Source organism: Apteryx rowi, unplaced genomic scaffold, assembly GCF_003343035.1.
Source record: "Apteryx rowi isolate R43461 unplaced genomic scaffold, aptRow1 scaffold_41, whole genome shotgun sequence".
Classification (NCBI taxonomy): Eukaryota; Metazoa; Chordata; class Aves; order Apterygiformes; family Apterygidae; genus Apteryx; species Apteryx rowi.
The window spans coordinates 447,832-464,411 of NW_020450621.1; the positions used below are offsets into that span (position 1 = coordinate 447,832).

General features: G+C 36.7%; 1 protein-coding gene across 1 annotated transcript in view; it reads left to right on the plus strand.

The window, feature by feature from the left end:
* The window catches only part of TBCD (tubulin folding cofactor D), a 134,998-nt gene that overhangs the window by 13,687 nt on the left and 104,731 nt on the right, over nt 1-16,580 (plus strand). The window contains exons 8-12 of the mRNA XM_026075690.1: nt 8,101-8,146; nt 10,689-10,821; nt 11,988-12,130; nt 12,945-13,005; nt 13,517-13,591. Of these exons, the coding sequence (XP_025931475.1) occupies nt 8,101-8,146; nt 10,689-10,821; nt 11,988-12,130; nt 12,945-13,005; nt 13,517-13,591 (458 nt within the window). The remainder of the gene's footprint in view (nt 1-8,100; nt 8,147-10,688; nt 10,822-11,987; nt 12,131-12,944; nt 13,006-13,516; nt 13,592-16,580) is intronic.

Genomic DNA, 16,580 nt, shown 5'->3' on the forward strand with positions numbered 1-16,580 from the left:
TGTAATTATAAAAGTTCATGACTCAAGAGCTGAATCCTTAGTTTGTGTTTTAAAATTATTATACTATGCATAGGAAAAAATCTTTAATACATGAACTACATGATCATATAGTAATATGATCACACTCTTACATTCTAAAAATATATTTTTATAAAACCTTAGTCTGTGTTTGTAGTTTGACGCCCTTAAAAAAAGGTTCTGTGTGTGTTTTGATATACTTGAATAACAATTCTGGCATCTGTTCTGATTTTGTTGTCCGAATATTTTTGGGCAGAGTAATGGGGGGGGGGGAGGAGAGGAGTTGTTTCTTGTTGTTGTTTTTGTTGTTGACCAAAGTCAAGGTAGTGCAAGTGCTGTCAGACAGCATGCTGTTGTACAGCCTTACAGGTTTAAGGTTTTGCTGGCGTTTGTATGAGTTTCTGTAATTTGCATAAATTTGCAGCTCTTTTTAACTAATTGCTATGAGGACTTCTGTGCAGCATGTTACTAAACATCAAAGCAAAGTTCTGGAATAAAAGCGTGTGTGTGAGTGTGTGTGTGCGTGAGTGTATTTTTGTTTAGCAGCTCTTCCAAATCAGAAGATATGAGAAATGATCTATATTTAGAATAACTTAGAACTTGCTGTTTAAGCAAGAGGAAGCATTATTTGTATGCATTGCAGTATGTTTCAAAAGACAGAATGATGTTTCATCATTTTATTGTCAGATCTGGAAAGGAGACTGATTGTTTGCCATTCTAGGTGCATGATGAGACCTGTAGGATGTATAATACATTAGTGTTTTGTCATAATTCCTTTGACTTTGGCTTTGGCTCTATCCACCTGTTCATTAGTGCATACTAAGCGAAACAGGTGAATACTTAACAAGTAGAATCGAAACTAGAATGTGATACAATATACCTGGAAGCAGAAGCCTGCCTTCTTGCGTTTATATGATTTTTTTTCTTCCCCCCGTCAGATAGAAGTTATTATCAAACCAGTTTCAGTTGTGTCCTAGTGCTCGTACCTCCTGTTCCAGTTGGTAGGTATGAGTAGGCTGAGTTTTTAAAGCCTTTTCTTGCATTCAGTCTTGAATTTTTAATTTTAGCTAGTACAATGCAAGCACAAATTACATCATTAGGGAATAGAGGTTTCTGGAAAGATATGTGTGCAGGTATTTGTGTACATAGCCATGCTTAAGTGGAGTAGGAAATACTTATTTCAAGAGTTTAATATTAAGAATTTTATAAAATGCTTTTAACAATAGCATGTTATTAAACCAAAAATATTAGCCAACAATAAAAGCAACATTTAAAATAAGGAAACCTTTTCCCTTAAACATGCAAGATTCTAACAGTCCATAGAGAAACAAAGTAAATCATTGCTAACTGTATAAAGCAGAATACATCCTCGTGAGGGACAACTAAACCTTGTGTCAACAAGCTTTAAAGTTCTTAGCTCTAATTCCTCCAGCAGTTCTTCATTTTAAGAGTAAAACTGTAGTCCTGCCTGGGCATTTCCCTCTGAATGGGGGGGCACACACCATTTTTTAGTTCCTGGTCAGTAGAGCAGGGCAGGTTTGGGGGGATGTAATATTGTTCTGACCAGGGTGGAGGGAAAAAAGTCTTTCCCTCTCATCATCGGATCAGTTTGGGGCTGCCCCTGATAGAGTGGGTTTCAGCAGGATTATGGTATTATGGTATTTGTAGTCTGCATGTAGGAAACAGCTTGCAGTGAGGTTGGAATGGCAAAACTGTTTTAAAATGGCATGAAACTCTTGCATTTCAATGAACTGAAACTGCAAGTTAGGTACGCAGTGAGTAGTTCTACACTGCTGCACTTTGATCTGCCTCTTCGTGGCCTTAAGTCTCGGTGATTAGGTATGCTACTGTTTAATCTACCTCAGCATTATGTGTAGGACAAGTACTACTGTTTCATGAGTCTTGTTGAAACATGCAGTCTACATTACACATTTTAATTCCACTGATGCTTTTTTCTTTTTTTTTCTTTACACCTGTCGTCAGTAATATATCATTTCACAACAGGTGTGCCCTAGCAGGAACCCTCGCTTGCAGTGTTTCAAATTCACTTTTTCAAACTGCTTTTTCTTTTTTTGAAACTGAAATTGTGGCGTTGAATTAGATTTACTTACGCGCTTGGATAGTTTGTTTGGAGAGCTAATTAAAAGGCTATAAATGCTGGATTACTAAGAAATTGCTAACTTTTTTATAACATTTGTTTACTGGAAGGAAACATCTAGCCTGTTTCAAGAATCTGCATTTTAAATTCTCTTGGTCTGGAGGTTTGCTTTTAAACCTGCCATTATATCAAACAGCTTTTTAGTTATTGCTGCAGGGTTTAGCACTCCCAGTTCTTGCGTGACAGAGATGTCATCATGTTGAGGTAGCCTGGGGCATTGAAACTTATTAAACCTTATTTGTTTTATAAGTGATTCAGTATACAAGTGTGAGTAATAATTAAAAAAAATAAAACGCCCTGCACAGTGATCTGATGAAACTCGAGAGCCTTAAGAACAGGGCATTTCCCTGAGCTGTCTCTAATGCAGAGGTTATTTAGCAATAGCTGCATGCTTATGTAAATTTGGCTCCAGGGAAGAAAGAACTCTCCGACTCTGTTCTTTCAGACCCAGAGGCACAGAAATAGAACATTTCCAAAGAGAATGTTTCCCAAGTCTCTGTATTTTTGGCATTCTCAAAGAATTAGTGATACTGGGATTGTCCATTGGCATTATTTTTTAAAAAGATGCTATCGCTTAATGGTTTGGTGATAAAGGTTGTACAAAAAGCAGGGCAGATGTAAGGAGAAGAAAGAAATTTTTTCTCTTACCCCCRAAGACAGCCGGGGCACTGACTTCTTTCTGGCCACACTGTATCTTCTCTCTTCCTGAACGAGTAACCCAACTTTGCGTTTTCACATACTTACAAGTTTTTTCCCTTCTCACCAAAAAGTCCTGTGGTTATTTCAAGGTTCAGATCTTCAGTTATCATTAGCCTGTTTCTTTCTTTTGCTGGAGTGTAGCACTGTCTCAGGCTGCTAATTTTTTTTCTTTGAAGCATTTCAGATCTGTGTATTTCAGCAGTCCTCTTGTTAAGATGGGCAAGAACTATTCTGTTAGCTCTCTGTGTGTTAGTCTAAGCTTTTCGGGATTTCAATTGATAAATAACGAAGATCATACGAAAGTTTAACTTTTTCTGCCACCCATTTAACTGTGCAGTGTATTGAAGTTTGTCAGCTTAATTACCACGTTGATAGTCACGTTATCAATACCTTGACAAATATGTCCGATCTTTAGAAGGAGTACAATTTGTGTCGAATACTTAATAAGAACAAGGGGCCTTAACTCATCTCTTTCACCAGTACTTGCGCATRCAGCGCATTCAATAGCCCTGGCTGCTTTCAAGCGAGTTTGTTGTCCCGCCTGCATGTCCTCCCTCACCTTGTTTACATCCCCACATCTAGCCTGGAGGCGGCAATGGTTGATAGCTTTCCCTGGGCCTGGATGTTTTTGTGACTACTAGGGGGTGCTCCAGAGTAATGAAAGGTACCGTTTTCTTCTCTTCCCATAGAGGCTGGAATTTCCTCCCCTCACCTTGACTTGGTTGGTTACAACCAGAGGGTAGGTTCAGACTTGTGTCTCCTGCTCGGCAGGAAGATAGACTTGCTACCAAACAGTCAGGCCGCCCTTAATGGTGATTTGTATAGCTTGGGGAATATGTCCCAAAGATGATCCTGATTGATACAGCTCATAAAGGTCGGGCTTAAAGTGGGTTATGTAGACAATTGGAAGGTGTGGTGTGTTTCTTCTATGATTACTAAGAAACTAGGTTTTGTTTTCCTTGCACCATGCTATTTCTAAAGCAAAACCAGACTTGACAGTCATCATTGCTTGCACACCACTGATTTTCTCTAATTTGTAGGTGGCTTAATTATTTATAAGAGAGGGAGTTACATACTTTTCAACAGGTTGGGTAGGTTGGTGTATGCTGTATGTCCTCATTAAAGTGGAGAGACCATGGCGTAACTTGATCGCCTGGATACTCCAATAGACAGGCTCCTTACTTTCAATCTTATTAGCTGCTGACACTAAAATGTCTATACGGGTGGCAAACCAAGCTTATTAATTATTTTGTTTGTATCAGATTTTTCTGAAATGGCGTACCTCGGATGTTTTTCTTCCTTCAAGGCAGGAAGTTTAAACTGAATTATCTAATTCTGATTTGTCCTTTTTTTCCTTTTGTTTTTTGTTTTCTCTTAATTTGTAGTGATGCATACATGCACGTTGCTTTTTAGAATGACTTGTGTGTGCTGTAGGATTGCAGGTTTTTTCTGAGACAGTAACTTTACCTTACATGCATGAGTGTTAGTAGCACATGCCAGGAGAAAATACATGACTTGTTTTTAGAGGCCAACATCAGTTAAAGTGCTCCCCTGGAAAATACATTTAGTAAGCTCAAAAGCTTGAAGTTAGGGATGGTGAACATTTTTGCATGCTTCTTTGACTTGCAGTGAAGTCATGAAAGCTTGACATTTCTGCACTAAAAAAGCAGGAGTTCATGAAAGCTGGTTTTCTTGCTTTGTTGAATAACTAAAGAGTAGTTTTCAGTTTGGCTATTACCCATTTACTTTTATAAGTATTGTTTTTTGGTAATAGTGGCTATTAAACTTTTATCTGATACAAAGAAATAACTAATGTGTCACTTATTGAGATACTGATAAACTGGTAGATTATGTTTGACCTGCCATGTACTTTAGTGGTTGCGAACAGAACTTTTTTTTCTTTCAGATGTTCTGCATTTTCAGCTGTGTTTATTCCAAAATCAGTAGGTAGCAGATATTTTATTGAACAAAAACATGTAAATATTAGCTCCCAATCTTTTAAGTTTAGCTATTAATTTATAACACATTTGCTACAGTGTTCTTCAGTTGATTTGTACTTCCCTTAAAAACTTGCATTGTTAGAATAAAATCCCTTAATCCATGTTCAGGAGTAAGGGACTACATCTGAATCATGTACTAAACTTGTCAAATAAGGGAGTGAATTACTGTAATTTGTAGAGCTGTAACTTTTGGATATTTGAAACATTCATATATTTTATGCTTTTTATATGGAGAAAGGTTTATATAGACAGATACAGAAAGTATATTCTTAATTAAATTTAATATTATATCTGTCTTGAGCTCTCAAGTTATATAATGTTCTTACTAGAGGTTGTCTTAAGTAGACCTTCAAAGTTGTCTTCTAAAAATTGTCAGTGTTTTTGGAATCTGTTAATCTCTTCTTACTGAACAACTGAATTATATCGGTAGGTATAGGCTTACGGTTTGGAGCGATCTTTTCTAGCCCGATTTGTTTTCTGAGAAAATAAGCAACTCAGATTTTTTGTCAATGTTAATCTTAATTGTTTTACAACAGTTGCTATGATGACTTTAACATCTGAAAGTATATTATAAATACTTGTTCTATTTTGACTGAGTGGTTGTTCTTTATGGAAAATCAGATGTGAAGATAGTTTATGTAGTGAAACTCCTGTAGGGAAACAATGTATGTTCACTTTTTTTGCTCAGAAAATATGATACAGAGAAACATGTGAAAGGGAATCTGCCAGCTTCACTCTTCCAAATTGACTAGTGGGCGAGGGAGTCTGCTTTCTTATTTCTCTTTAGAAAAGCATTTTTAAAATGTCTTCTAAAAACATTAAAGACCTTTTTTTTTTTTCTTTTTTTTTTTTTTTTCCTGCTTGTGTGTTGGTTAATGTCTTCCCACATCTTGTTTAGGAGGTGATACCTCCTAGTTATGCTTTCCCTGAGGAGTCAGAACTAAATTCAAAGTTGGCCTTGAGGATGTGAAAACTAAAGGCAAATGGAGAAACTTGTAGGAAGGTGCCAGAACTGAGGAGCTACAAAACACAGAATAAATGCTTAGATCTTCTGAGGATTGTATTCCTTCTGTGCAGGTGTTCCCAGACAGTCTGCTGAGAAGATAAATGTGGGGGTAGACCCCCAAATGCATTACTCAAGGGGTGCTTCCAGAGCTGTATTAAAAAGCTGCTTCTCTGTCTTATGAACGCTTCCGGAATTATGCTGTGTTTTGTTTGACTRTGCTTGAACATAATCCTAACAATTCTGAGGCAGACTGTGCATGCCTTCAGACTGATATTTGCTCTTACCTGCGTTGTTACACAGAGAGGAGGAGTACTTGTGAGGACAAGGTGCTGCTGAAGTGCTGTAGGATCTCTCGGCATCCGCTGCAAGCTTCCTAAACTTGTGAAGAAGCCATCTGATAGGTTTTTAAAGCAGAACGCAGCAACAAAGTGATAAAGAAATGAACTCTTGCGCATTTCAGCTAGAAAAATTTAGAGGCACTCTAGATTTGTCGATTATGCCAAACATTTGCAGATTTTTAGTCTTGCTTTTCTTCGTTCTTTGGGCTATTTTAGTACAAGCAGAGTTTTCCTTTGTATTACGGGGAGTGGGGGGGAATTTGGGGATACTGATATGGTATCTTGATAAACGCTATGGTATATTTATACTAGTTGTGTTGGTAGTTATTTCTATTAGCTGTTTTTATAGGCCTGAAGTAGTTCTGTAGCATTTCTGCTTTGTAAGTGTATATTTTTAAAGTCTGCCCTACAATTGCCTAGTTGTTGATGGAAAATGTTAAAAATCTTAAGTAATTCAATATTTATTACCAAATTCCACTATACAGCTTGTAGTATAGCTAATCAGAAGTGCTAATTTAGCATCCTAAAATGCAATTTAGTAACAAAATAAAATAGGTACATAGCCTAAAGGTGTTTTTATTGCCTTTGTTGCTTTTAACCACACCTGCAGTATGGGAGGCATATGTGTAGTTGGTATTTGTGAGAAAGAACATGTTTTTGAGGTAAGTTGCAGTTCTCGTTTAAATCCTAGGCAAGCTTACAGAGGAAGATTTTCTTCTGGTGAATGACAAGTTAAAGGAAAAATAAGTAACTGAACACAGTAGTTCTGATGCATACTGAGAGAAGTGAGGCGACTTTAACTATGTAACATGTTTTTGTCTGGTGTTAATAGTCCATTCATCTTGCTGTAGTACTGAGGCTTCCTCTTACTGGGATTTTTAACTGTAATTATAAAAATTATTATGGAAGCCCTGTGCAGGATTAAATGCTTGAAGTCTTCTTTAAATCCCTTGGCACAGGAATTAAAATATGCCTGATGGAGGGATGTTTGTAGTGGGCTTGCAGTACTTGGAGAACTCTGTAGCTTGTGCTGAATAATGTAACTTGAAATGTCTCTAGACTTCAGTCACTGCTGTCACCGCAGGTATATGTAGCTATATTTAACACTGTTTTGCTACTCTTAGTACCCAAGTAGGCTAGTTTTGTCCACTTTAACATGGAATTCTCGAAAGCTGTTAGAAAAACAGGGTAAAATACTTGGCCATGTAGCCTTTACTAAGTCCTGTGTTGCAAGTTTGATTACTACTACTAACTAAGCTCGCTCATGTGTGTCCATCTGTCCTGCTTCTCAGCAGCGAGCGTTGATGTGTTCTGCATGCATCTGTCTAAATTATGAGGAAGGCCGACTGAGTTTCTAGAGCCATTCAGCATCGCAAGATCCCAAACAGGATATAGAATTTCCCTAGTTCATCTGTCTTTATTCATGTTCCACAAATTCTCCTTCACTTTTTAGAGGTCCAAAGCAACATGAACTGTTTGAGATAATAGCTGCTGTGGTTACACCTGCATTGAACTTGTGTGACCAAGCACTGAGCTGGATGGTTCAGGGAGCTGAGCTGGCTGAAAACTAATGGCTTTTTTTTTTTCTTTCTTTCTTTCTCTTGAGTGTTTGGTTTTTGGTTAACTCAGCTCCCTGAGTTGACTGCCTGCGTGACTGCATGGGGGAGAGGGAAGGGCTGGGCTAAGTAGCCTTGACTTGTATCAACTTATAAAGAAGCAGCGCTACACCCTGACACTGTCTTCCTTTTATGCTATATAAATTAGTGAATGTTACATATTGTTGCAAGAACATAAAAAGCTATTTTAGAATCATATTCTTGGTGCATATTGTGCTTTAGAATTTATACAGTCTCACGTTTCTTTTCCCTCTTTTGTTTGTAGGCACAGTTATTTAAACATGGGAAGAGAGAAGATTGTTTACCCTATGGTAAGTCTCTGATATCCTGATTTTTGTTTTTTAAAGCCATTCTAATAAAAATAGGAGGATAAAGATATACTAATAAAGAGAGATGACGTAAAGAGTGAAATTGATAGGAAAGTTATAAAGCATGCAAAATAAGGAAAAAAAAAAAAAGAAGAGATGACAAAGTTAAGGGAGCAGAAGGTGCAGCTGAGGAATATTGTATTGGAACAGCTCATCAAACTTTTAAAGATTTGGCAGGTTGGCCACTACCATAATACAATGGTTGAACACAACATAAAAACTATAAGATGTGACAAATATTATAAAGAAATTCAGGATAACATATTCTGGTGTTACACCTACTACTGCTGTTTGCAAAGTGTTTGCAAAAAATCTTCAAGTTTTAACATAAGCACAGGAGTTAGGAAATCCCAAGTTTAAAGAACCTGCTGTGTACGGGACCCAGCTGGAATGATACAGTGGTACTCTTGGAATGAGAAAAAACTTATAGTGGAAAAAGATTATGATGCATACAATTGGGATAGACTGGCACCCAAAAAGAGGACATACAGGTTTCTGAAAAGTGCGGTGGAATTATATTCATCCCATGATGACTCCTAGAATATGACTGGGAATGCAAAATACCAGTTTGTTTTTTATAGCCTTTGCTAGCCATAAAGAGAGGCAGGGAAAGATGATGGTCAGTAACAGAACAATACAAAAGACGGTGCCAGTTTTTAGTCTGGTCTGGTGCCAAAACACCAGAAATGTGGTTTGTGTTATTTATAGGAATCAAGCAATGGTATAAACTCACTTTAGAATGATCATGGATTGACTTATGAAAAAAACACCTGAAGGAGGTGGTTAGGGTTTTGATTTAAGAGAAGAAACTTTGTAGATCTAGAGTTGAAAAGAGTGTAATTCCCCCAGTTACTGAGTATGACATGCTGATGCTGTCTTACAAAATGCCTGAGATTCGGGTGAAGGTGGAGATAAGATAGTGAAGACAAACAGAAAAGAGTGACGGGCTGATCACGAGCAAATAGAAGATATTGAGAAATGTCGTTGCATAGGTGTAGCAGGCAGCAGCGTGGAAGCTTAAAGAGTAGTAACAATATGGCAAATAAACAGAATTATAAACAGGCTAGATAAAATATAGCGAAACACAAAATTATATAATTTAAAAGGATGCATCTGTACAACAAAATATTGTCATAATTGATAGAAGAAGCAGAAATTTTGGCTAATGACGTTAACCCTGTTGGTAAAACTGGATGTCTTGGTCTGTGGCATCTACAAAGTCTATTAAGTAGTTACAAATCTGGTAACATGAGGAAAGTCACAGGCATATTGTGAACGAGTTTATTACAGGAAAGGCAGAATCCTCACCACTTAGAAGCAAATATTAAAATGGAAACTGATGGGAAAGAGAAAATGTTAGAGACAAAAAAAATTATCAAAGATGGTTAATTATTACAAGTTTATAATAGTTCTGAGGATCAAATGGGGAAAAAATAGAAGAATGACAAAAGAAGATACCGTTTGAAAAGCCACCTTTTGCATTATAGAACTAGAGGAAAAAATAAGCACTAGTCCTGAAACCATTTGCATGGGCCTATACATGTTCTAGTGATTCAGGAGCTGGCAGGACTTGGAAGAGTTTTTATATTTAAATATTCTTAAAATTTTTCTATCTGTGAATATTGTTGTTTCTGCAGTTTCTTCCTCTTAAAGGATTAGTCTCTAGCAGGATTAGTCTCTAGCATTAACAATTGCAAAAARAAAAATCCAAGTACTGTAAGATACTGAAATAATCATTACTGTCTTTACTTTTTTGTCTGTTTATGTTTATTTTATTCAACATGTCAGGTCTAATCATAAGTTTTTCTTTTTTTTTTTCTTTAATTTGGGAAAATTTTAAAGTCACATGCCCTATTATTTCTCAGACTTCAAAATGACTGTTAAATCCTTCATGTCATAGTATATTTGAAAGCCCTGATAAGAGACAAGAATAAGAGGTTGTGAAACTTTTTTGCCATTATAATCCCGTATTTGCAGTGCTTATAGTGAGAATGATAGCTCTTTCAGAGCCTGAGCTGCTCGTCCATATTAACTGCTGATCAGCCTTAGGCTCATTCTTTGAAATAGTCAGTAATTGCTTCAGGCTGCAAATATAAACAGGCTATTTTATTTGTGGCAGGAATGTGTTCCTTGTGAAACTTTTAAATTCTGCAATTTTGTACTCATTAATCCAAGCCTCTCCATTAGTCCATGTTTTCTACTTTGCTGAAAAATAATTTTGTTACCTTTGATGTGTTCAAACAAAAGGTTTTCTTGCTGATTGTTTACACGTACACAGTATTTCTCACTTTAAATGTTTATGGACATTCATCCTCACAAAACTTTGTGGGCAGAGGAGTTATATTGGGGCTGTCTGACAATTATAAATGAGGGAAATGGGCACTTGCTCAGTATACAGAGAGCGGCTGCAGAGTAACTGAATTAGATTTTCTGACTCCTCGTTCTGTTAGGTTACCAGTGATAGCACATTTATTTTCTTTTACAGCTGCTACTGTACTTGAGTGTCTCGATAACTGCAAGCTGTCAGAAAGTAATCAGATGGTTCTTCGCAAGCTAGGGATGAAGCTTGTTCAACGACTTGGACTGACATTTGTGAAACCGAAGGTAGCAAAATGGAGGTTAGTTTAAAGCTGAAACAGAATTAAAAACCAGGGGGAAAAAACCCAAAAGAAAAAATAATCCAAAGCACTCAAAAAACTTAGAAAACCCTAGCTCCATCCCTTTGACTACCAGCCCCCTGGCCCCTCCTTAAAAAAAGACCCCCTCCCCCTAACATGTTATTTGAGAATAAAGACAACCTTCATTTGAATTCTTTGGAAAGAGGAGAGTTCTGCTGCTGTATTTAGTTTCCTGTATTTTCTTTTAAATTTTGGTATGGTAAACCAACGATGTRACAAGCCAAGTCTCTTGACATTTCGTGTTGCACATTGTACAAGCAGAAGCCTGTTCCTATATAATGTATAACTTGGTAAAGATGAGAAGATGGTGACCTTTGTTACTGAAGTTGATTTAGTTCAATTCTGTAAGAGTGAGCATAACTTTCCCATTACATTGTTCTACCCTGATTCAATAGAAAGTTCACAGGGGAAAAGTGGTTTGCAATCCCACTTTAGTTTTGCATATTAGTCAGGTTCTGGTGTCTGGTTTTACTTATTGCCACAGGGCAAACTCTTTTTCAGATTTCTCGCACTGATATTTTAAAATTGCAGGCTCCATTGGTGACTATTTTTTATTGTACTTCTTTTTCCAACTTTTGAGAACGTCCTTAGGCATAGCAAATTCTTTTTAGGTGGAGAGTGCACCTTGCCCATTGGCAAAAATCAGTTTAGCATGTAAAGTATATCTTTTGTAAGAATGTATCTACACTGCAGGCTAAATATCTGAGTACAGCTTGTGTAGAAAGTACTGAGCTAGCTTTAACATTTTTAAAACAAAATTATTATTATTTTTTTCATTTTTGGAGGGATTTTTAGGGGGTGAGAATTTTGCCTGTCTTTTATTGTCAGCAGTGGAAAGTAGGTTATATTGAAACAGGAAGGGGAGAGAGATGAGGGAAGGTATGAAACAGTTTTGCACAGGAACCACTTTGGTCTCCTGGAAAAGAGACAACTGGGTCAGGAGGAAGGAGAATGGGATACTTTCCTAGACAATAATTACTAAGTAACTAGGAAGGTGTACATTGTAGGTGTAGTAGGTTGTCAAAAAGGCTTTATGGCAGTGTGCACCTATTTCAGATGGAACTTAAATCAGAAAAATAAATTAACTGTGTCTGTTTCTTGTGCAGATACCAGCGTGGCTGTCGGTCTCTGGCTGCCAATCTGCAAGCTCAGGGTTCAGTTGCGCAGAATCAAAAGATAACTGTTGCTGCTATTGAAGCTGATGATGAAGAGGAATATGATATTCCAGGAGAGATTGAAAATGTTGTAGGTGTGTTAAAACTAGACAGAAATTATAGTGATGTTTACTAAGTAAATATACATTGGAAAACAACCTGCTTAGCGTTCAGAAAATTATAACTATCTGCACTAGTGTGAAGAATTAGAAAGACTAGAATTGAAATGTGTGCAACTGGTTAAAATACTAGTTACTGTATTTTGTGAAATGTCTTGCATTTCAGCATGTTAAGAAAAAATGCAATGCTCCATAGCATTTTGGGGGGGGTTGGAAGATGGAGTTATTGAAATACATGTGATCAATTTTGTCCAGTAATAGGAAAGAGATCTCTTGAGCCTTCGGCATATGGAAAGATGAATTGGAAGTAATAATGAAAAATGAAATAAATTGTGTTACATGAAAGCTAAAGCATTACAGTTGAAAATTTTAAGCTGTGGTAATATCAAAGGAACAGCATTTTCTACTAGTATGCAGTCGTACAGCAGGTCCTCTGCTAGCTTGCTGGTGGATATGCTGTAAATAAATAGATACAAATTACATCAGAAAACTTTTATAACTGAGTAATCTAATGAACCACTGAAAAAATCACCATTCTCCGTGTTGAATCTGCCACAGTACTTAAAATTTCAAACGAATGCCTCTTTTAGAAAACAATTTTGATGTCTCTATTGGTTCTTTGATTTCAAAACATACTTGTGTTACAAATATAAGAAATCTGAATACGAGTGTTGTTTAAACTAGGAGGCACTTATGTTAAGAGGGAAGTGAATTTTGAACATTTTAAGAAATCTTTATGTTGTTATAGAAATGAGAGTAATCTGTTTTGTTTAAATAAAATTATCTGCAGAGCAATTGTTGGTTGGACTGAAAGACAAAGACACTATTGTCAGGTGGTCTGCAGCAAAAGGGTAGGTTTTTTGTGGTTACTCTAAAACTAAGCTAAAGCAAATAAGTTACAATAACAGTCTGATGTATCCCATGATTGATAAATTATGTGTCTTTTCAATATTCAATAGTTATTTCAAATGACTTCAGCACAGCTGATGGTATGGAGCCATGATTGCTACTATTCCTGGGTGTATATGAAAGTGGGGTAGTCTTCAGGAAAATTTCAGTTAGGTTTGGGAATAGACATTCTGGATAAGACTTGAATTGAAGGGTGTCAAGTAGCATTTCTTTGAAACGTTTTGTCTCTTCCACTTTAAAAATTTTATTTCTATGTTAAATTTRCTACTGTGTAGCTTTTGCTCCAAGCTTGGGATTGGCGTTTTAGGGTAATGGTGTTAGGGTAGTTCATTGTCATCTTGAATTCAGTCATCTTATCGTAGATTTCTGGTAACTAAATTTTTTTGTTTGACTTATTCATCAAATACAGTACTAATCACTGTGTGTTTTTATTTATGTTTTTAACTTTTGTAGAATTGGTAGAATAACTGGAAGACTTCCAAAAGAATTAGCAGATGATGTGGTCGGGTCTCTGTTGGACTGTTTTAGGTAAAAATCTTACTTCACATTTTACATGCGTCTGAAGCRTTTGCTTCTGGAATAGGAGGATAGCAGTTAGGAAGGCAGGTCTAAAATTCTGTAAATTTTTGAAAAAAATCTTTGAAAATGTTTTTTCTTCTGCCAGATTTCAAAATCTTCTAAGACTTGAGTTGCTAAGGGTGTTCAGTGAAGAAACTGTTCCTAATCCTTCATCTTGGCCCTATTCTAAAATAATGCAGAAAGACTGAGGCTGAATCTTGCAAAAAAACGTACTCATCAACTTGCTGCTTTAAAAACTCCTGGTGTGCTTATGTCTTGAACGTTGCGTGCAGTTCTGGTCCCTTCATCTTCAAAAGCATAGTAGAACTGGAAATGATGTTCAAAAGGGTGCTGAGGATCATCAAAGATAAGAAACAGTCCTTATGTGAGGGGAGGCTAAAACAGCTAGGAAGAGTGATGAATCAAAGGGGTGTAACAGAAGTTTGTGAAATCATGAATGGCATGGAGATTGTTGCTGTCTGGATTTATGTTATAAGAAACAAACTAAAGTAGGAGGTGGTAGGTTCAGAACGAACAAAAGGAGTAGGTTATTCACACAACACATGGTTAAACTATAAGAAGTCCTTGCCACAGGATGTTATGGATGCTAAGAGTATGTGTGTGTTCAAAAATGGTTTATTTTCTGTGAATTTGTCCACAAATTACTGGAGATTGAAAGTGTTTTGGAGAGTGTTGCTGCATACTTGCCTTGTTCTTACGCTATACCGTAGGCATCTACTGTTGGCCTGTGTCAGAGAGAGGTTTTTGGGCTAGCTGAATCCTTGGTCTAGTCAGGTATAGCTGTTAGGATGTTCTTTTGGCATGCTTTATTGTTGAATGTCTTTTTCTGCATCCATGTAGAGCATGTAAAGGAGTAAAGTATTAAACAAGTACAGTATGCTTATTTTACATCAAGTTAGTCATCAAGTCCTCATTAAGGACTTGAGCTTTAAGATCTAAACCATCCCTAGCTTGCAAAGAACCCTCTGATTTTTGATTAAGCTAATAACCAAAGGTATAATTTCTTAATTTGCAAAAAATATTGACAGTATTCAGTTTGCCACTCAAATGTACTTCAGTTTTCAAAAATGTTCTCATGTGGTTGAAAGTACAAACTAAAAATATCAACTTAAAGGATAAGACATTAAAAAAAGAAGCTGTGAAGTCTTAAAAACTTGCCATGAAAGTATACTTAGCCATGATACTTCCACTGTGCTACTGTGAGTAATTTTAGAGGTGCTGCTGATCTCAATTATCCCTGGAGCTTCAAAGGCCTGTACTCACTGTGTTTTCTTTCCTTGTTTTTCAAGTCATGGGGATGAGTAATCCAACTAGTAATTTAGTGACCTGCTTTCTTCAGAAACACCTGGGAACAAATGTAGACAAGGACAGAGGGAATCCCTCCTGTATTTTTTTCACTAAATATCTAGTGAACAAAATAAAAATAAGTCAGTCACTCATGATTTTTAATAAGTAGATAAACTAGAAGGAAACAGGGAATGAATAAGTGATCATTTTTTGTTGTGCAGAGAGGTTATCGACATGGTCCCACAGAGATGTGTATGAACCCTGTGCTGTTTGAGATGGTCATAAATGATCCAGGAAAAAAGGTGAACATGGGGTGATGAAATCAGTTGATCTTAGGTTAGCTAATACAGTGAAAACTAAGGGTGACTGAAAAGAGAACATCATATAAGTCTTAAGTTAAGTAGGCAGGCGATAAGTGATATAAGAAGTAAAATGTCTAGTGCATGCAAAGTAAAGCAGTTAGAGAAAAACACAGCTAACTATAAAGCAGGTATTGCTGCTCAGGAAAGAGATCTTGAAGTCACTGTTGATAGTTCTGTGAAAATGTCAATCCAGTTCTCAGCAGCTGTCAGAAGAAAAGCAGGCAAATAGAACATTAGATATTATTAGGGAAAGAGTCTGTAACGAAACTGAAATGCTCCTTGTGTTAATGTATAATTCTCAGATGTTCTCATGTGAATGCTGTGAGCAGTCGAGCTACTTCATTGCAGAAAAGATGCATTAAAACTGGTAAAAGTACAAAGGTGTGACGGGATGAAGATAAGCACTGAGTAACTTTGATAAGAACAGTGATTTAACTGATGAGGATTCTTCCATTTGGAACGAAAAAATTGAGCAGATATAATGGAGATGCGTAAAATAATATATATGAAAGAAAGAGGGAAAGCGAATAATTGTTTTCTATTCGCTCTTACACTATGAGAAGTAGGAAGCATCAGGAGGTATATTTTCACACAATTATAATTAAATTGTGGAAGTCATTGCCACAGGATGTTAGGGAAGCCAAAAGCATAAAGGGAGTTCAAAAAGGGATTATACGAGTTAATGGAAGAGAGTGCTGTCAGTGGTTATTAAACATGACACTCTGCCTGTAACCTCTGGCTTGGGAAGTCCCTAAACTGCTGATGGCGGAAGCTGGGAGGAGGCTGCTGCGGGAACCATCCTTTATGCTTCGTCTTTGCTAAGCGTCTGCTATTGGTCCCTGTTGGAGACGGGATACTGGGAAAGAGGAACCTTTGGGGTGACCTAGTTTGGCCGTTTGATGTTTTATTCTTAGATTCCTCTTGCTAGTTTAATACAAAATGAACTTTTTGCGTCTTTAGTGACGTAATATACAAGCTTTCCCCTTTTCACTCTTTCATCTGCCAGTCCTCCAAAAATGTGTATCATTTCTGGKTTTTTTTTTTTGCTGTGCTCACAACAACTCACTCTTGTTTCCTGTTTTTTTTTAAAAGGCATACAAACACCACGACTAATTTGAAATGCACGAACTTATATAATTTTCTTACTGTAAACTATCACTTGAACCTCTTTTACTAATTCAGGACTGTGTTTGGTATTAAATTCATTAGTTATTTGGGAGTGTTCTGTAAATCTGCATCTTTTGCCAGTGCACTAGAAGGTTGTTTTCTTTTTCTGGATGAGTTTCTTG